A 21214-nucleotide genomic window follows, 5' to 3' on the forward strand; every position below is an offset into this window, starting at 1 on the left:
TCTCTGGGTTATAGCACCCTGACTTATTTCATGCAATTTAATGGAGAACCCAGGAATTAATTACTGCAGTTTGCTATTTCCTTACATTTTTGTTTATGCAAATTGATTCCCTTTAACCTAATTTGTGAAGGACTAGACCTATAACCCAATAAAACCGTTAAATGTCACTAGGATGGCCATACAACTGTCTAGCACTTATACAAAAGGCTATATGTTCTTAACTGCTCATCTTTTTTCCCCCTCACTTCCCCTGCAGTGCCTCAGGATTTATACCACCAATTAAGACAATAATGAGTGCCCCAGGTTGACCTCCTAGAAGCAAAAATTAATTAAGCTCAATATTTCTTCATAAAGAATGACACTTTTCCAAACCATTTATGTAGCTGCTCTCTTGCATGGAAGCACAGCAGTAGGGAAGACCTACCAAATTGTTATGCCCCAAATGTATGGCTGATTTTGGTTTTGGGCATTTGGAATAGGGTGACCACCTTCCAAGAGCAATGTCACAATTTACAAGATGTAAACAGGATTGCTTTGTATAGATCTGCAAAGGAAAGGCACTAAACAAAAGCTAAGGCAGACCTCTTAACAAAAACAAACAAAAAATCCCTGCCAAAGTATACTCCTGCACTCACATGTGGATTTCTGCAGCAAGCAAAAGACTCAGCCATGCAGTTACTATGCTGCAATTACTTCTAGTAGTCTCCCAAACTAGCCTCTGCATTTAGCTGCTGGCAGAGATGGAAACACATGAAGAGGGAAGGGCAAGCTCAAACATAGCTCTACATGGGCAAAAGAAGGCATGCACGCTCCAAGGAAATTCCCTGTACAGACAGGCAGCCTCCTCTGCCCCTCCCAGCCTTCACCACAAGGGCTTGCAGAGCTCCTATGCATGTGGCACCACAGCTATTTAGCAGAAGAGGCATGGGAACTTTCATTGTCAGCCAATCAAAACCCCTGAATTTCTGCACCATCTGTAATTTACAGAGGTGCCAGTTTCTAACTCACTGTCAGTAGCTGAACGTTTACAGCTGAGCTGAAATAACAATGCAAACTGTGCCACAAATACTAATGCATGCCTGCAAGCTGGCTGAGGCACAACTCCCCTTGTTCTAGGAGACAGATTCTCACAGTTTGCATGCACAGGCAGCTGTTCCCTGCTCTCTCCCCAGCCCACCCAGAGCCAATGCAGCACCCCAGCCTGAGCGTGGCTGGTGGGTGCCTGTGGGTGCTGGCTCAGCACCCATCTGCTAGGCCAGCCAGCGAAGAGCTGCCTCTGGCCATGCTGCAGCACAGTTCCCACTTGTCTTTGAGACTCGGTATGTTTCTGTTCTTTTTTCTGGCCTGGGAGGAGTTTTTAAATGTACCTGCTTTGCAACAGAGAAGATGTTTCTGAGGAGGGATGACATAACAACATGAAAAGCAACCCCAAAATATTCAGAATAAACAACATGGACAAAACCATGCCCAAATAAACCAGATGTCTTGAGTACTATGCTCCTGCTGTGTCTGTCATCAACACTCATTCATTATCTCCCCACAGTTTTAGTTTATTTTGCTCATAGTTTTGACAATTGGCCTCTAAAAGAGTATGCTTAGCACACTGTCATTCCCCTGCCCTCAGTGACAAAGAAACTCTGCTAATGCAGAACTACCCACTAAAGCCTTATGAAACATAGCATTTAGTCAAACTCGGACACTTAGAGACTAGAAAACAGTGCTGAAGTAAACAGCCAGAAATATGTACGTCTGGCTCCCCAGTACTGGCAGCAGCCAAGGAAAATTACCTTTCCACACTGCAGCTGAAACTCATTACTGAAGGCAACAGCAGAGGGATGAGTTGGAGCTGGGCCAGTTTGGCAAACTCATTCTCAAAAGTGAGAATACCCCTCTGCCGACTTGCTGTGCACACAGGGGTGAAATGGGCTCAGCAACACAGAACACCAGGCTGAGAAAGGTGGACGTAATGCAGTCTATGTCAGCGCAAGGCATCAGCAACTGCACACAGGAATCAACTGAATAGTTCCTCTAAGCAAGGACTCTCAAAGTAACACTACCTGGAGATACACTACTAGCTGCAAACACCGACACAGACTGCAGTGTGCAGCCAAGAGGCTGCAAGAGCACAATGGCTTGCAGGACAAATGCAGCACCACCTCCATGGTGCCCAACACTGGGCACCACTGTTCATTCAGCCATGCTGTAAGGAAGCAAGGGAGAGTCTGGGACTGGGAAACTGACAACACAAAAGCATGACCTTTGAGAGATGAGTGAATGAACTAGAGCTGATTAGTCTAACACAGGAAAATCTTAGAAAGATGTTTTCCTGTTCTCTCCCTCCCCTTACAGGCTTTAATCAATGGCAAGATTCAAGCACAGTGATCATATAATCACAAGACGATCATTCTTTCAGTTTACAAAAATCACATGGGCTTGGAATAAGATAAAAGCTCTTTTTAGTTAGCTCATCCATTTGACTCTCACATTTCTCCTATTCATCTAACCCTTCCTTTTTGCTTGCTTTAAAAAAATAAAGTACATTTTTCGCTTTTGTTTCTATACACATAGTAGTTGATGTGCATAATGTGGACTGGTCAAGGCCATTTGCAGCAGCATCTGAGCAGTGTCTTGATCCTCTGGTCCAAGGAAAAAAAAAAGTTTAAAAAGTGGTAGTGCTTGTTCATTTTAAAAAAATGTGAGCTGCAGAGCTCCCTCTGAAATGCTGCACTTCAATCTTCCTACATCTGGAGTGCTGCCACTCTTCCAGACCAACAGAAAGCACTTGAGAATCACAGCACACTCTGGAGTGAGGATCTAATAGGTTTTGGGGGTTTTATATGTTTATCACAGGTGCACAGGGATCCAAAGTAAGCCAAGCATCCCATGAGGAAGACTTCTTTGTTGGGAAAACAGATCTGGAGAGTATCCAGCCAGGTCACTCAATGGAGGAAGGAACTGTAGTGCTACAGCAGTGCTGGAAATCTCTTTTCCCTGGCAAATGCCTGGGAGGTGAGAGAGGGAACTGGTCACAGATGACAGTAATAGGTCCCATTAAATTGTCACATTTAAAGAAACTCTGAAACAAGAATGAATTTGCTCCACAAGCATTTCATCAGTCTCCCTGCCACCAGCCAACAGCAGACTTTACTCACAAGCTGTGACTGGGGGCTGGTAGCTCTCTCCTCCGGTGCTGGAAGGCTCCTGTGGAGTCACTGAAGTTTGCTCTAGCTAGAGTGAAACTGTCAACTGCATTTAGAGCCAACCAAATTTGTATTTTTGGCACTACTTGCAGCTGCCATCTCACCTGGCAATTTATGCATCTGTTAACCTAGACAGGGGATCCCCAAACAATACACCTGTTCTCCTTTAAACAAAGCTATCACAATACAGTTTCCACTACAGAGTAACTTTCCCCACTAAAATATATTAAAAGTGAAATTCTAAGCATGCCCATGTCAAATCCTAAGAGACGTTGTACACAAAAATGCCTTTCTACTTCTCATCTCTCTCCTGAACTGAGCTGGGGAAGTTTTGGGTACTCCTGCGTATTAATCAAGGGAAGAACAATTTATGAGTAGAGAACCTGACTATTTGGCACACCAGAGGCAGCAGTATATCAATTAAACAGTTACTACTCTAATATACCAAAACTACCAATTAAACCCCTGGATGCATTGTTTCCTTAACACTACAACAAGGTTTTGTAAGTGGAGCATTGAGCTGAACAGGTGTCACACCTAGAGGTATCTCCTCTGCCTGAAAAACAAAATAATATAAACAGGAAGAAGGCCACAACATATATGTCTGTTACAGGGAACTCAAGAAACAGCATATCCATAATTAAACTACAGCAACATCCAGATACAAAGAGGGGAAGACAGGCATGTGGGTACAACTAACTTTGGTAGGTTCTGACTTTTAGAATGGCTACACAAAAATGGAAGGATTTCTTAAGTCGTTTGCTTTGCTTTACGTGGGGAAGAAGTGTGTATGAAACAAACTGAAGAAAATCTGCAAATACAAAGCCTTGGAAAATGAAATCAAATTGTCCTTCTTGGTATAGCACAAGACTGAAATGTCATCAAGAGCAGCTCTGCAAAGCTGGCCAGCTCTGGGATCCATGCTGCAAACACAACTGCACTTCATTCTCAGAGGAAGGTAAAGAAACACTTCATTGGGCTGTTTCCATCAGCAGGTCAGTCAACAAGCACAGAGAGTAATGGAAAGACTCTTTCCAAGGCCAATAGATGCATTTCTGCAAACAGGGAAGATGACTCTTAAGAACTAGGTGATGGTTTACAATAACCAGAAAATACAGATAGATCTAGCTTATAAAACTAGTTCAAATTAAGTAGCAAACTAAGAGTATCTGAGTACCTACTTGACATGTAAGTGAACAGAACCAGATCATGGGTAATTCCATTTGGTACACTCATGAAACACCTTAATTCCAGATTTACTTTTCTAAGATGTGCCCTTCTGAAAACCTTTAAGTACTAGTTAAGAAAAATGCAAACTCCACTTTAAAAAGATGCCTAAAGCAAGCAGAACAGTGACCCAACCATCTCACCAGCACCAAAGCAAACAGCCAGAACCACATTCAGCAAACTAATCTCCTCTTGCCCTTTCCTCCAGGGAAAACAGGACACTTTCTTGAGTGGTCCAGCAAGCTATCCTCAACAGGACCAAGTCCTTGTAAATCTTTGTCAATCAATTTTTCTTTTTAAAAAGCCCCAGAGTTAGAGAATAAAAGCTAGTTCCTTGTAATTTTGCATGTCTTTAATTGCTGCTCAGTAAGCATCAATGAAACAGAGCACAGTATAAAAAATAAATCAAATCTGAGATGCTTACTCAGATGTCCACATTTCCTTATCTACTGAATACCCTCTGCAAGCAGTAAAGATCTTATTTACAGAATGTTGTATTAAACATGGTGGAAAGCTCCATTTTTTCCCTACGTTGTAACAACTTTCTGGGTCTGTACACCACTGCCTGTACTCCACACCTATAATTAAAGGCCACACAGTCCTTAAAGTGATGAGGAACTACGAAATAAATTGACAAGGGGAGAACAAAATAGAATGTTTTTTCCCCTCTTGTAATGGGTTGGGGCAAACCCTCTCCCCACCACGTGCAGAAATAACGACTCAAACAAACAGATTGCAAAAGTGATGGAAAGTTTAAATAAAGAATAGTGAGTGTGTGCAGGAAGCTAGGAACACAGTGACAAGAGGAACCCCAAAACAGACCCAGAAAGATCCCATCCCCACCTGAGGGTGCACCCAAAACCCCCAGGGCTCCTCCTTCCCCCTCCCATTGCTAGGCTAGTCTCAGCTGGCCAGATCTGAGACTGCCCATCCCCCCATGCCCTTGGGCCTAGCCAGGCCCATGGCCGGGAGATCTCTCCCCCAGTTACCAGGTGGCGGAGTGGAAGGAAAGAGGAAGTGCCAGACCCCGCCGTGAAACTTATAGTGGTGCAAGGGATCATGGTAGAAATACCTAATTTCCTGTGTCCACCCACTGGGCTGGACTTCTGGACACAGGAAACACCCCTGTAGCAGAGGGCACCCAGCCCAAACTACGACACCTCTCTAGTGAAGAAAATATTTAAAAATAACCTTCATTAGAACCTATAAAACCTGTAGAAGTTATAAAGAAAAAAAAACCCACACTCCACATCCATTGAATGCAGACCAGGGGACTTCTCAGGAGGCAAGCATAGCAGCCTGAATTTCAGCCCACCTGCTTCTGGCATCTCTGGTTGGTACATGACGATGTGATTTACATAGACAGCATTTTTACACATACACATCATTTACCTAATTCTGCTGAAGCTGCTGCAAACCAGGCAGAGCTCAGCTCCCTCAGACATCTGCTAATAGGCCACAACAGCTATGGGCAGGTGAAGGTTGAACAGCAATGTGACAAACACATCTACCACAACTCTTCAGTACCTACCTTTGGACAAGAAACCATGACTCAACTCCAGTAACAGCAGGTACATACACATGTAAATTTGAAGTCTCTTCTTTTTATGGTGTGTATTCTCAGGTATAAAAAGGAACAGGTACTGACAGAAGAAATAAAAATCAACTATTTTAGTTTAATAATAAGTAAAAGGAAAAAAAATATGTAGCTGTTATGGACTGTTTATTGGACAAAGACCCTGAAAAGATACGCAAGGGCAGCAGGCATGAAGGCTGCATCTACATCAGAAAATGCTCTCAGAACAGCCATGGGCACTATGGCTGGCATACGACAGGAAAGGCCACATCTCCTATGGTTAACTCCTCAGCCTCTGAAGCAGGACAACTGTATCCAAACAGTCCATGGGAGACAGCCACGTGCAGGAAGAGCACTAGCTGGGACAGACAGACACCTTTCAGGGACACAGCAGAGGGAAGCAGTGCCTAAAATGCAGCTGGTTACCAATGACTATTGCTTGAGTGATGCTGCTGGGTTTTTTTGAGAAATAAAGAGACCTTCTGAGACCTTCACCAATGGTGTTGGGGATTTTGCACAAGAAGATGTAAGGCAAACAATTATATGACGTTATGTGACAGCGTATGCAGTGCAAGAGACTATTTTCCAGCTGCTGTTTCCACAGAACACTAGTTCTTGTACTCACCCATACCTGGGGCAGCATGGTTAGTATGCTTACAAAGTAATTCAGGATAGTGTCTGCACTCCTGTAACACCAGCATTGCTACCAGGATAACAGTCATTACTAAACGCAGCCACGGTCACAGATTAAGATGGACCTCTGGTCTGTGACTGAAAGCAAAGGGCAGGATAGGAGCTGTGGGTGGATGTGCTACATGCCCCTACAGGTACTGCTGCTCTTTGTTCATCTTTGATTCAGAAGCCTAGTGCAGGGAAGCAGCAGAGGCATAACCCACAACCTGGACCCAAAGCACTGGCAATCGAATATGGCATTGACATCCTTAAGGCAATTTTCACTTTTGTTATCGGTCATGGCTGTCGGTTTGGTTCCTGCACCCCCCCCCCCCTCCCCCCTTCATTCATGCCATTCAGACAATCCAGAAAAAGTCTAAAATACATGGCAAGACAAAATTCTTGTCCCTGATCCCAACTATTTCATTCTGTCCACTTGCTCCCAGTGGGCTCCCAATAAATGCATGGTTCCCCATTCTAAAAAAAATTGAAATTCAGTTTTATTTCCCAAATGAAGAGAAAAATTAAGAACTTGCTGAAACAGACATCAGCTTTTCTCAGGACACTTGGTTTTACTGGCTTTATTATTTTAAAACCTAATATTTCAAAGACAGTACTCAGGTCTCCTCTAAGAGCATGAAATCCATGTAAAGTCCAGGGTTTCAGTATTACATTTAAATCAGCTGCAACTCATTTAGTGTCTTGCTGCCCGTGACACTGTTTTCTGCCAGCCAACGGCTGTGAGCATTGCTACGCTGCAAAGTGCTTACGGTTTAAGATCAGATGATCACAGTATCACAGTATCACAGTATCACCCAGGTTGGAAAGGACCCCGAGGATCATCGAGTCCAACCTGACACCGCAGACCCCATGACTAGACCATGGCACCAAGTGCCACGTCCAATCTCCCCTTGAACGCCTCCAGGGTCGATGACTCAACCACCTCCCTGGGCAACCCATTCCAATGCCGAATGACTCGCTCGGTGAAGAACTTCCTCCTCACCTCGAGTCTGAACCTCCCCTGGCGCAGCTTGAGACTATGTCCCCTTGTTCTGGTGCTGGTTGCCTGGGAGAAGAGGCCAACTCCCTCCTGGCTACAACCACCCTTCAGGTAGTTGTAGAGGGCAATAAGGTCACCCCTGAGCCTCCTCTTCTCCAGGCTAAACAATCCCAGCTCCCTCAGCCTCTCCTCATAGGGCTTGTGTTCAAGGCCTCTCACCAGCCTTGTTGCCCTTCTCTGGACACGCTCAAGTGTCTCAATGTCCTTCTTAAACTGAGGGGCCCAGAACTGGACACAGTACTCAAGGTGCGGCCTAACCAGAGCAGAGTACAGGGGCACTATGACCTCCCTGCTCCTGCTGGCCACACTATTCCTAATGCAGGCCAGAATGCTATTGGCCCTCCTGGCCACCTGGGCACACTGCTGGCTCATATTCAGGTGGCTGTCGATCAGCACACCCAGGTCCCTCTCTGTCTGGGAGAGTGTGCAGAACTGTACCTCATTCTTCACCTTCTAAAAAATTATTGTTGATTCCACTGAAACTAGGAGCAATTTTCCATGTTTTGAGGCATTTTTCACAGTTGTGCATGAAAGACAGCGTACATCTCTGCGGCTGGCACTGGCACTTACTAATACAGCTTCAATGGAGATGAATACAGCCTGATCACTCAAGCTGATCTGTATTTTTCTTTGAAACAATAGAAGCTTTTACAATTGCATTGCTTCTTTCCCTGACACAAATTATAACTGTCCACACATTTTCAGCTTTACATTTCTTACTTTTTTACTGTTGTAGGTGATTAAAACGTGCAAGGAAAACAAAGACAAGAAAATACATGGAAAATCAGTTAGCTGTTTTTATGACATTTGCTTTTATTTCTTAGTGTCAGGTAACTGAGAAAATTCAATATCTGGATCTTTAATTCCCAGTAAAGGAACACAAACACAGGCTTAAACATAATTATATCATAGCTAGAAGCTAACACGTACAAGGGTGGTGTTATCAAAAACAACTGCTGTTTAAGATCCCTCTGCACTCCCCGAACTGCCTAAGAAAATGCAAATCTGTCCTCACATGATGTAAGAGGAATTATTAACAGAAAAAGGCCTCTGTCCCAAAGGACACCCATTCCATAACAGGAACTCTGCTGTAATGGCCCCTCAAATATTTTAGGCCACTCACCAAAATTTCTTGCAGACCAAAGCACAATATCCTTGCCACTGAACTTCAGATAAATAAATCAAACCTTGTTCCATTCTCTGCCAGTAACATTTTGTAAATCCTTTGTTGAGAAATCCTGAGAAACATATTGATGGCGCACGGTGGGTGAACCCCAACCCTCATGGTGTCCCGAGGGACATAACTGTGGGGGATGTCGTGGAGAATATTAACACAGCCATGCTTGGGGCACCTAACCCAGTGGCTTGTGGGGATACCTCTGGCCTGCAGGGTGACGCAGGGTGACACAGAGCAGATCTAGTTTAGATGCTCTGAATCAGCCAGCAGAGGAGCTCCTCTCTCTGCTAACTGCAGAGAGAATTGAGTCTTCAAAGGTAGGTAACTAATTCTGTGCCTCAAGTTGCGTGGTAGGACTGCCTCTCACTGCATCTGTAAGCAAGTAAGATAAAGCTGGAACAAAATTACAGCTTTTCTACCAAGCTAAACATCCATATGGATCAGCAAATCTGGACAGATCAAGAACAGTTTAATTTCCTTTCATTTTCTCTCTCTCTTTTTTTATGTCTTTCTTTTCCTATATGTATCTTACCTCTTTCATGGAGTCAGTCCTACAGAATTTTGGACCTAAATGTCAGGGTTTACATCAGTGTGTATTTTCTATACTGCTTAACATCCTTGTGCTCAAACACATACAGGTATTTGAGTCAGGAAGGTGTCAAACAAGCAGACATTTTCATAGCTGAAGACCTTCGAATGTACATTGTATGTGGCTACCTTCTGAGTTTAATAATCCCAAATTCGCTGTGATTTTACATGGAAACCTGTGATGGATTCTTCTTTTATGATAAAAGTCGTCCTGACATCACTTAATACTGAAGCAGATGTATCTATATTTACCTCTATAATTACCTACCATAACATTAATAACAGACAGTGAGGTACCTTGATCATTCATACAAAAGTGCTGGACTGTAAATCTACCCCCCTATAATCTGTGCTGTCTTCCCTCCTGAAACTGCTCTAGGCATTTTTGTTGTGCACTGAGTTGAAGCCAGGAATCTGAGCAGGACTGCCAGCAGAGGAATGCCATCTTTTAAACACCCAGAACAAGAGACAAGGCTCTCAGAGACAGCTGAAGCTGCCAGAACACCAGTTTCTTCTCCTCACCCACACAATGATGGTATTGTATGGGGAATCCAGCCCACTACTCTCATCCCTCCTTTCTGCAAACCCAGACACAACAATGAGGCAAGTCAGGACCAAAGAGATGAGCTTTTGCTGACAGCCAGCCCTATAACCACTTGTACCAACTAGATAAATCCAAGTTGCTTATTTTGTATGGAATTTGTTTGTATGCTATCTAGCAACAACCAGAGACTGGGGAGGGGGCATGGAAAACAAGACATTTCAGAAGTCCTAACTGAGGTCATGGAACACACAAGCAGATTCCCAACCCACCTCTGAAATACCACACAGTTTACAAAATGGAAGAGTTGATTAATTTGCTCTGGAATTTTTCTTACAAAGCACTGTAAAGATCAGTTTGATTCTGAGATTTTAGTACATACACAAAGAGACTGATGTGCTATGAGGCATATCAACCTTCTGCAGCATCACATCCAGATATAATCACAATGGCACAACTATTTTTCTTTTAGACCACTTTAAAACACACACACAAGAAAATCCTGACTGACAAAAAATTGGACTAACCAAATGAAGAAAAAACTTGGTATTGTATCAACCTCAGAAAGCTCCCAGATTTCACACCTGGAAGGAAAGAAGTCAGGTACTTTAAATCTATGATCACAACTAAAATCTTCAGCATGAATATGCTACAATTAAACCCCAAGATAGGTTACAATTATTTACACAGCTTCTAAACTTCCACTGTGTTTCATAAGTGTGTATTATGAAACTCTAACCCCTAAACACCTTAGAAGTCTAATATATCAAATGAAGCCACAGAACAGTCTTTCTACAAGAGTCCTGAAGACTGGCAATAAATTCAAAGGCCCACTTTAGAAAAGGGATGCTTAAAATGCCAAGAAAGTGTTTGGCAAAGGAGGTTAGAAGTTTGTTCCCAAGTACCTGACATAGTAAGGTCCAAATATGATAATAAGCGGAAACAGAGGAAGGCAGGATGGGAGAAGGGACCAATCTATTGACTGTGTGAGAAGATTACAGTAATGGTTTGACAATAAAGGCAGCTGAACAGAGATTCTGAAGGGAAAAGGACAATGAATTACAATGCTGCAGATCAGCAATGATGCCATCATGGCAAGACATCTGAAATAAAATGCAGGTCATGAGATTACAGTTGGTGATGTTACAAAAAGAGAGAAGAGAAAGTTCTGTGTTGTGTGTCCAAAGTAGCAGTAAGATGAGCAAATGGTCACACCAGTGGGTGATCATCCATGGGACTGCTGACAACAGCAGGAAGATAAAATGGCCCGTGCAGCAACTCCCAAACTAGGCATCAGTCATAAACACCATCCACAGCTCTCCAGAGGCTGCAAGCTGGAGGGGCACCTACTGAAAACACACCCTTTATGAACACAATATTGCCATCACCTCTCCCATTGGTCTACCATAAAACAGGTCAGTAACTGATGCTTTTGGGACAGAAAACCTGAACCTCAGGGAGTGGATAAAAACAGTATCAGGAAGCAGACAAAAAGCCATTTAAAAAGACATTGAAAAAAGAGTGAGCAAAGTGGGAGGAGAATCTAAAGTGTCTTCAAAGCCAGAAAAACAAAGACTGTTGAATGAAAGGCAGTCATCAACCCAAACCCCAGACAACAGGATGCTGTTCCTTTGCCCTAGATGGAAATTGCTAATCATCACTGCAATAGGAGCTTCATTGGATCTCAAAGGAGAAAGACAAAGGAGAAGCAAATGGAGAGAGAACTAGAAGAAAAACAAGGGAAAGCCAGTACACTAAACAAAAAAACCCAAAAAACACACAATTCCCCCCCCCCCCCCCAAAAAAAAAACCACCCCAAACCCGAAAAACCACCACAACAGAAAAAAACCAGAGCCTTAATTAGATAAATCTGATCTAAGCAGAATTTGCAATCTGTGTTTCCCTGGAGAAACAAGACTGCTGGGAAGTCAAAGGGGAAAGATAAATGAGTAAGGAAGGAAAAACGAAAAGACTCAAGAAACGGACCTCACAGCAAAGGGAGGTGCAATGCAGGAGGAAGAGCTGCACTTAAGGTCTAACATCACAGAACAGGGACTGCAAAGAAGGTGAAGAAAGAGATGGTGGAAATAGGAGTAAAGAAAGAGAAGATGGCAATAAGGTTGGAGGAAAAGAGAGGGGGAAAGGTTAATTAATACTTGAGCTTGCTGACATTTTAGTCCAGCTTCTTAGGGAATGAGCTTTGTGCTGTCCTGTGATGGATCTGCAGAGTGGCCACAACAACCAACTCCTGCCTGGCTATGCCAAGAATGTGAAGAGTTGAGGCAGACCCCCTCCCCACCACAGGCAAAAAACAATGACTCAGACAAACGGATTGCAAAAGTGGTGGAAAATGTAAATGAAAAGCAGTGAATGTTTACAGAGAGCCAGAAGTGCAGTGATAAAGGAGATCCCAAAGCACAACCAGAAAATATCCCATCCATCTGGGGGTACACCCAAAACCCCCAGGGCTCCTTCTTCCCCACCCCCACTGCTAGGCTAATCTCAGCTGGCCAGATCTGAGACTGCCCATCCCCCCGGATTTGGGCCTAAGCAGGCCCAGGGCCAGGAGACATCTCTCCCCAGTTACCGGGTGGCAGTGAGGGAAGAAAGCGAAAATGCCAGGACCCTCACTGAGATCTTATAGAGGAACAGGGTATTATGGGATGAAATACCTGGCTTCCTGTGTCCACCCACTGGGCTGGACTCCTGGACACAGGAAGCACCCCTCATATGAACACATCAGAGGGCACCCAGCCCAAACTTCTACATGTCCGTAAGCAAGGCTGCCTCTCCCCATCCCAACAGCTTTTGAACGGCCACTGGTCATTTTTAGTGAAACTCCAAATCTCAATGGAAGTACAGTTCTTGGTAATTGCAGAGAGCTGTGTGTTCAGATAAGTACAAATACAATTATGTTTCCTTATTAGACAAAACCTTGTAACATGAAATTCTTCCCTGTTACTACTGCTTGATTCACCAGAGAATCAGCATACAAGTCCATCTCTGTACCAAGCAGAAGCCTTCAGTAAAACACAGTCTCTCTAATAAACCTGGGTTAACCAGCTGAAAGACAGAGCTACGTGAAACAAGGCTCCCCAGCAGCAGCGCTCAGTGCCCATTGCTTATTGAAAACTTGCCAAGGGACTGGATAAGGTTTTGCATGAAGAACACTGGAGAGAAAGAGAAGCATAAAGAACTGATAATGAGAACCAAGGGTGAAGGCAGATGTGAGTTCAGGCAGAAGATTGGCCTGTTAGAAACACGAAGTACAAGGTGGTTTTGTTATGTACAGGACCAAGAAATGCCTGTGTGAAAGTACCTGCAGAGTAAGATGAAGGAAAAGAAAAATAAACCTGTTGAAAAGGGCTCAAGAGAAAAGGGTAACATTCTTCAGAGGAAGAACAGAAACTGGCAATGTAGAGGTGTCTGAAGCTACTGCTGGTGCTGTGGTCACATACTGCTGTCTGCTGGTATCCAGCACACCACTTCTGTTGATCTGAAAGCAACAGCAAATGTAGCACATAACTTGCCATCAAAGGGACCCTGGAGTGACTCAGTACTCTCATCATGTTCTTTGCCAGTTTCTGGAACTCACTAAGGAAGTCAGTGGAAAAGATTCATAAAACCCTATTTCAACCTGTTGAAGAGCTGGTGTCAACTAACCAAAATATTAGCAGTCTCAAGCATCCACGTGTCTGCTCTGGAATGTTATTTCTCATAGCATGTAATTAATTTCTTTGAGGTTTTTTTTTCCTTCTTTTACACAGCAGCTATTGCCAAGTGCTGAATTACTTCACATTGCAAATTAGCAGCTAAGTGAACGTTATTTTTTTGTTTTGCTGTTGAATAAAGGCTCACACATTTCAAGATGGATTTCTTCATGTATTTTGACAAGTGTGGCCCTGATTCAATTACTTATGAGAATGCTTTGTAGCATGCCAATAAAAGCCCTAGAGTATATTTGTATGTATCTTTCAAAAATCAGCCAAAATCAGCCCAAATCAGCCTCTCACTGGAGAGGTCCCAGAGGACTGGAAGCTGGCCAACGCTGTGCCCATCCACGAGAAGGGTCGGTTGGATGAGCCAGGGAATTATATGCCGGTCAGCCTGACCTCAGTGCCAGGCAAGATCATGGAACAGGTCATCCTGAGTGCAATAACACAGCACTTACAGGATGGCCAAGGGATCAGGCCTAGCCAGCATGGATTCAGGAAGGGCAGGTCCTGCCTGACCAACCTGATCTCCTTCTATGATCAGGTGACCCGCCTGGTGGATGTGGGGAGGCCTGTTGATGTAGTCTACCTGGACCTCAGCAAGGCCTTTGACACCGTCCCCCATAGCAAACTGCTGGCCAAGCTGTCAGCCCATGGCTTGGACGGGAGCACACTGTGATGGGTTAGAAACTGGCTGGAGGGCCGAGCCCAGAGAGTGGTGGTGAATGGTGCCACAGCCAGCTGGCAACCAGTCACTAGTGGTGTGCCCCAAGGATCAGTGCTGGGCCCTGTGCTCTTTAACATCTTTATTGATGATCTGGATGAGGGCATTGAGTCCATCATCAGTAAATTTGCTGACGACACCAAGCTGGGGGCAGGAGTTGATCTGCTGGAGGGTAGAGAGGCTCTGCAGAGGGACCTCGACAGGCTGGACAGATGGGCAGAATCCAACGGCATGAGATTTAACACATCCAAATGCCAGGTTCTGCACATTGGCCACAACAACCCCATGCAGTGCTACAGGCTGGGGTCAGAGTGGCTGGAGAGCAGCCAGGCAGAGAGGGACCTGGGGGTGCTGGTTGATGGTAGGCTGAACATGAGCCTGCAGTGTGCCCAGGCAGCCAAGAGGGCCAATGGCATCCTGGCCTGCATCAGGAACAGTGTGGCCAGCAGGAGCAGGGAGGTCATTCTGCCCCTGTACACTGCACTGGTTAGGCCACACCTTGAGTCCTGTGTCCAGTTCTGGGCCCCTCAGTTTAGGAAGGAGGTTGACTTGCTGGAAGGTGTCCAGAGAAGGGCAACAAAAGTTGGTGAGGGGTTTGGAACACAGCCCTGTGAGGAGAGGCTGAGGGAGCTGGGGTTGCTCAGCCTGGAGAAGAGGAGACTCAGGGGTGACCTTATCACTCTCTACAACTACCTGAAGGGAGGTTGTAGACAGGCTGATGAGGGTCTCTTCTCCCAGGCACCCAGTACCAGAACAAGAGGACACAGTCTCAGGCTGCGCCAGGGGAGGTTCAGGTTGGATGTTAGGAAGAAGTTCTATACAGAAAGAGTGATTGCGCTATGGAATGGGCTGCCCAAGGAGGTGGTGGAGTCGCCGTCATTGAAGGTGTTCAGGAGGAGACTTGATGGGGTGCTTGGTGCCATGGGTTAGCTGTTTGGGTGGGTTGGACTGGTTGATGGGTTGGACACGATGATCTTGAAGGTCTCTTCCAACCTGGTTTGGTTTATTCTATTCTAAATGGTTTATTCTAAATAATGCCAGACTTAAGGGACATGTGACCTTTCTGACACAGACTATAATTACCTCTGTGCTTACAGGGAACATGTGGGTAAGCAAATGACACCACCGTTTGTGTGCTAGCAGCCCAGTGTGATGACATGTCCTATTTGGCCAGCTACAGCATATTCTTACCACAGCTCTTCCTAACAGACACATAAATTTTGATAGCATTGTGGTAAAAATACAGACATGATATCCAAGGAAAACTTCAATATCAGAAAGAGATTCTAAAACTGAGATGAGATTAAATAGCTGCTTTTACTACATCAGTATCTGCAGTTATAAAACAGAGGGGGAATCAGACTCTAATCCTGTATTTTTTTTGCCTAATGACACAAACCCAGGAGTATGATATCTGATGGAGGGCACAGTAGCCTAGCAAGCTTAAAGGACAAAGTAAAAATGGCTAACTGCACAGTATCTGAAAATCACTGCAGTATTTTGCAAAACCCAGCAAAATATTTTTTATTAACTTGTTCTATTTATTTATATGGCTATAGCACCTGTCACATTTTGGGCATGCAGTAGGATCTTCATTGTACTAAGAACTAAACCACCATGTTAATTTGAAGGAAGAAGAGGACAATTGTTTTCCGTAATTGTTAAGAAAGTACATTGTACTGGGGTACCACAAGTAATAAAGTTAGCTACGAGAGTACCTGTCCTGTGGTATCTTTAACACAGTGTTCACTGCATGGACACCTCCAGCAACTGGCCTACACACATGGTGTAGCTGAGACACAGCTTCTCTGATGTGTATCTCACTTCTGGATGCTCTTTGTTTTAGAAGGGTGTATTGCATTACCACGTCCTGCGGACAGCCAACTCAGTTCATGCTCCGACGGTCACAACCACTGGAAAGCAGCGACCAGATGGACCAGCACCGCAGTCTGACACACTAAATTTTATGAATACTAACCTTCTAATCCTCAACTTCCCAATCTGATTTGAGATTATTTAGATAGAGAACTACACCAAAAGTCTCCAGGTTCCCAAAATCCACCCAGCAGATGTGCAGATGTAGCAGCACACAGAAAGGCTGAGAGTAGCCATCGGCTGCCTTGAGGCCTCAGGGCATGCCTGACCTACCTAGAGACAGACAGTGAAGAGTATCAAAGTGTTTCTACTCTATTAATTGATTATGCCTGCATCTATGATCACATTCTCATGGTAATCAATACTTACAGAAGTCCCTGGAAGACATACCTTGGCAGAATTTACAAAGGGAAATAATTCCAGGCATAATGGTAATTTACTTAGCTTTGCTCATAAACGAGAATTAATTCATACAACAAGGGTATGAATTAATACAACAAATGCATCCTTAGACCCAGTCAAGTCACACCAAACTGTATTGTCTGCCCCCATCTAAATGAAAAGCATTCCTGTTGGAGGAAAGGGAGACACTGACACTCACCTTGCATCCCTCACAAGCACTGACACCATAGTGATATCCAGATGACTTGTCTTGACAGACAAAACAGGGCTTGTAAACACGAGGGGGTGGAAGCGGTGAAGGAGGGCTCGGAACAAGTTCCTCAGAACTGGTGCTCTGAGTTTCAACTGCTACAAAAGAAAACAGAAATTTAATTGAATCATTCATGAATGAATTTTAACTTTTTTTAAATTTAATTTTTTATTTACCATATCATAACTATCAAATTCTCTAACAAACAATCCTCATCTAATAAACATTTGTCTTTCCTAGTAGTAAAATCTAAGAGGAACTAAAGATGATTAAGGACAGGACTACATGATGCAGCCTCAAAAGTGTATTTCAGAGTACCTGATAATTTTCAATGATCCAGCTACTCAACACCACAAAATATATAGGGCTTGACTCTTACCAAACTCCACAACAAGGCAACATGGGGCTCATGTTCTGCTAACTCCTGTATCTCCTGCATTTTCTTGCAAAAAGCACCACTTCAGTGTGCCACTCTGCACAGCAGGACAGGATCCTGCATCATGACATAGCTAAAGAGACAAACTGCTAACTACGAAACCTGAAGTGAAAATTACCTGAACAAGTTGTCTTCACTTGTATGTGTAAAAATAGCACAACCCAGTACTAAATACTTCCTCAACTACCTCAGGATGACTAAACTCAAGAACCCTCTCTGACCAAGAGCTAATTACACATGGTAACTCCAGATCCCTTTATTGCCTTAATATTTCCAGATGAGCATTTGTTCTGAACCTGTTGAGAAGCCAGTTATCCCTTTCAGGGAAAGGATGTGAAAGCTCTACAGTGCAAGGTAAGACATGAGAACTATATCCTTCCAAAACATCTGCTTTAGTTCTCTGTGATATGCTGCCATCATTCCTCACATTCATTACAGATGTGCAATATGTTTTCATGCTTCACCTAGCCGTCTGCTGCTCCGCAAATAAATCTCTCTAACTTTTCAACTGACACACAGAAATGGCAGGATCTGTGAACTCAGGTCTATCCAGGAATACTAGGTACTATCAGCAGAGCTAAATCTCAGGTGCACTAACATCAGGCCCTGAAAAATACTCCTCAAAGAGAAAATCTTCAACAAGATTTACTGTAGAGGGTATTTTTCAGATTACAGTGAGGACACATTTCTGTTAAGCTCAGGATTCATTGTCAACTCATGCTCTGCAGAATTCACAGAGGGCATCATGGAGCAGGACGCAGCTTCTGACTACTTGTAGGAGAAGGGCCTCTTTCTGCCATTTTTACTCGGGCTCAGCTACTATCAATGCTAAGGACAGGCATTTCTTGAGAAGAAAAATATTAGAGTGAAGTGTTAAACGCTCTGATTTTAAGCAAAAAAATATCTTTCCAATAGGAACAATTTATTTATGTGTCTAACAATAAGGAGGTGTGTGTGTGGGGGAAGTAAAACAATACAGCTGCATTAATTGTGATGTTAAGAGACTGACCAGGACTACGCTTCTCTTTTTAGGCACTAAATACACTGAATCTTGGCAAACCACAAATCTACTAGTTCCTACTGCACCAAGAAAATGTTAAAGAAGTGGGTTTTTTTCTGAACAAAAACACAGATGAGAATGAGTTTTGGTACTTAAGAGAGAAAGTGCTCTGCTATTGATCTCTTCACAGCCATCTTGCTTGAATCAATAATCTATTAGTAATTGTAAATTAAAATTAGATATATCAAATGCCCATGAGATGCCTGAAACATTCTCTGTCATATTTCTTGCTCCTACATGAATTATGGTGGCTTCCAATCAGCCTACGGAATGATCACGTTTTAGCTTTAAAACTCTAATACCACAGACAATGTGTTTTGTATTAGCTCATTCAGCTCTCCCAGTCCGTCTAAAAGGCAGTTTTTAGGCTCCCCACTGGAAAACAAGGTTGTGTCATTCAATAAAACAACTGCACTCCTGCAATCCTTTTCTGATTTCAGTTTGGGGAAGCAGTCTTTGAGGAATAATACCAACATACTTCAGCTTCTTTCATGGATTCATCCTAAACAAGCACCAGCATCCAATAGTTCAGACCACAAACCATATGTACAACAGCGGTCTGTCAGGCATTGGCCAAGCACCAGATACTCGCAAGACCCAGAAGAGATTAAGCAACCAGCTCAGTTCATCAATATACAACAGAGTCAGCAACTGAAAAGCTGAAGCTGTCGCTAGTGAATTTTTTTCTGGACAATTGGGAACAGTATATTAGAAGGAAAGAGCCACTGTAAACCAGAGAGACCCTCTCTAAAACACCCATATGTACTGCCACTAACAGAGCTTCATCTGCTCAGTGCAATAGCTGCACCGGCTGAACAGCCATCCATAGAGTTTGAGTTTTGCTTTGTTTTGTAAGCAAATCCGGGCTGGGAAGATTCCCTTTTGATCACAGGCAAGGTGTACAGCTTTCTAGAGAAGACTTGGATTCAAGTTATACATTGGACTCTTACTCTGTATTCTTCTTACTGTTCTTCCTTGGATTTAGCCTTTTGAACTCTGAAAATGTATATACTGCCAGCATGGAAGTGCAGGAATCTGGTTCAAGTATCTGTAGCAATTCATGCTCCACGGTGTAAGCATGCCAACAGAACCTGCTGTCTTGTATGCCTGTCTGCACAGGCAGGGTGGGAAAGACAAAGGATGGGCAGGACAGACAGCTGGCATTAGGTAGGATTTCCAGAAGAGGCATTTCTAAAGAGATCTGACCATTTCAGGAAAGATTCAAAGAAAAGCAAAAAACCAAGCAGCAACCAACCAAACAAAACCCAACCAACCAAAAAAATTCACACAAACAAAAAAACCAAACCAAGAAAAAGGCAACTTCTTTCCACAACCTGCAGTCTTGTTCTGTGGGATGTGACACTTTATGGCCCCTACTCATCTGAGAAAACTGCCTCAATGCCTTCACCCAACACCTGAATGCGGCTTAGGCACACAGAGGCTCTCAAACAATCGGTCACTCCACAATTCCTAAGATGTCTGAAATATTTCTAAAGGTTAGATAACGCAGCAGATAAGATCTTTCAAAGCACAGTGTGCTTTCTGATAGCTAATTTACTGCCCGCCAAACCACGCTGACAGACAGGGGAGGTATTTCCCTTTGTGACCAAGGAGGAGCAGGCAGGCACTCTGAAACGCCTCGCGTTCTGCGAGAAACTTAGATCATTGTGCTCCAATGTTAATGCAAGTCTTGGACAGTTGAGGCTTAAAATAATACGAAGTTGTAAAGCAAATGGCATTTCCTGGATAGCCTCGGGGGAATTTTGAATACTGAGCTCAGAGTCCCTGGTGGGAAGCAGCAATTTCAGCTAATTAGGGTGAATAGCGAAGTGTTGCATTTGGTCAAAACATTCTGTTAACCCTCATTTTTGTTGGCACCAACAAGACTCCGGATTTTTTTGCCCTTCTTTTTTTTTGCGTGTGTGTGAATTCACTGCAGGAGTGCAAGGCACACAGCTCACATACATTAGGCAGAAAGTCAAAGGAAACGCCAAAGTTCAACTAAAGTACAAGTAATTAGAACCAGATTCTCTGCTGTTTGTATGTGTGCATTTGATTGTAGAAGTTATTTATAAGCCTCCAAACATTTGAAAAAATAACTATATACTGTAGAAGGTTTAATTTTTATGTCTCGTCTGGAAAAAAAAAAGTCTGCTTTTAATCATCTTGCAGGAAAGAGCCAGGAACTGGAAAAGTGGCTCTCAATTGTTTCAATACAAATTTCCCTCTTTCATGTGCCACATAAAACCATACTATAAAATTAAACCCAAAATATCACTGGCTCAACCCCCTCCATCCAATCGTACTTTATTTTTAATAAAAAACTTCTTTGGATGTGTCATGCTTAAATAGTTTGCATTGTTATGAGTTTTGGGGGTTTTTAACTGTTGTTTGGAAGACAGACAGAAGGAAAAAAACATAAGAGTGAGAGAGAAAGAAAACATTATCATGGAGACTTGCCAGCCTTGACTTAGTAACCTGGCCATGACCCTCCAGCCAGTGTGTGTTTGACCCGGTCACACATGACTCTGGCTGCCTACTGTTGCTGGGTTAGAAGAAACAGATATCTTTACCATATAGACAACAGGTGGAGATCACAGACAACAGAGAGAGGGAAACAAAGTCTTCCCTTGTGGAAAGACTCCCATTTTCACCCTTGCAAAGGGAAGAACACAAGGCAAAACCATGCTACCACTTCAGGTATGAGCACTCT

The 21214-nt window shown here is 43.5% G+C and overlaps 1 protein-coding gene across 4 annotated transcripts in view; it reads right to left on the bottom strand.

Moving 5' to 3' along the window:
* RARB (retinoic acid receptor beta) overlaps nucleotides 1-21214 on the bottom strand; it is a 340719-nt gene that overhangs the window by 57132 nt on the left and 262373 nt on the right. For all 4 annotated transcript variants that reach the window (XM_068152274.1, XM_068152273.1, XM_068152275.1 and 1 more), the window contains one exon: nucleotides 16955-17103. In XM_068152274.1, the coding sequence (XP_068008375.1) occupies nucleotides 16955-17103 (149 nt within the window). The remainder of the gene's footprint in view (nucleotides 1-16954; nucleotides 17104-21214) is intronic.

This window comes from Melanerpes formicivorus, unplaced genomic scaffold, assembly GCF_026170545.1.
Source record: "Melanerpes formicivorus ecotype bairdi unplaced genomic scaffold, bMelFor1.0.p_v2 SCAF_23, whole genome shotgun sequence".
Classification (NCBI taxonomy): domain Eukaryota; kingdom Metazoa; phylum Chordata; class Aves; order Piciformes; family Picidae; genus Melanerpes; species Melanerpes formicivorus.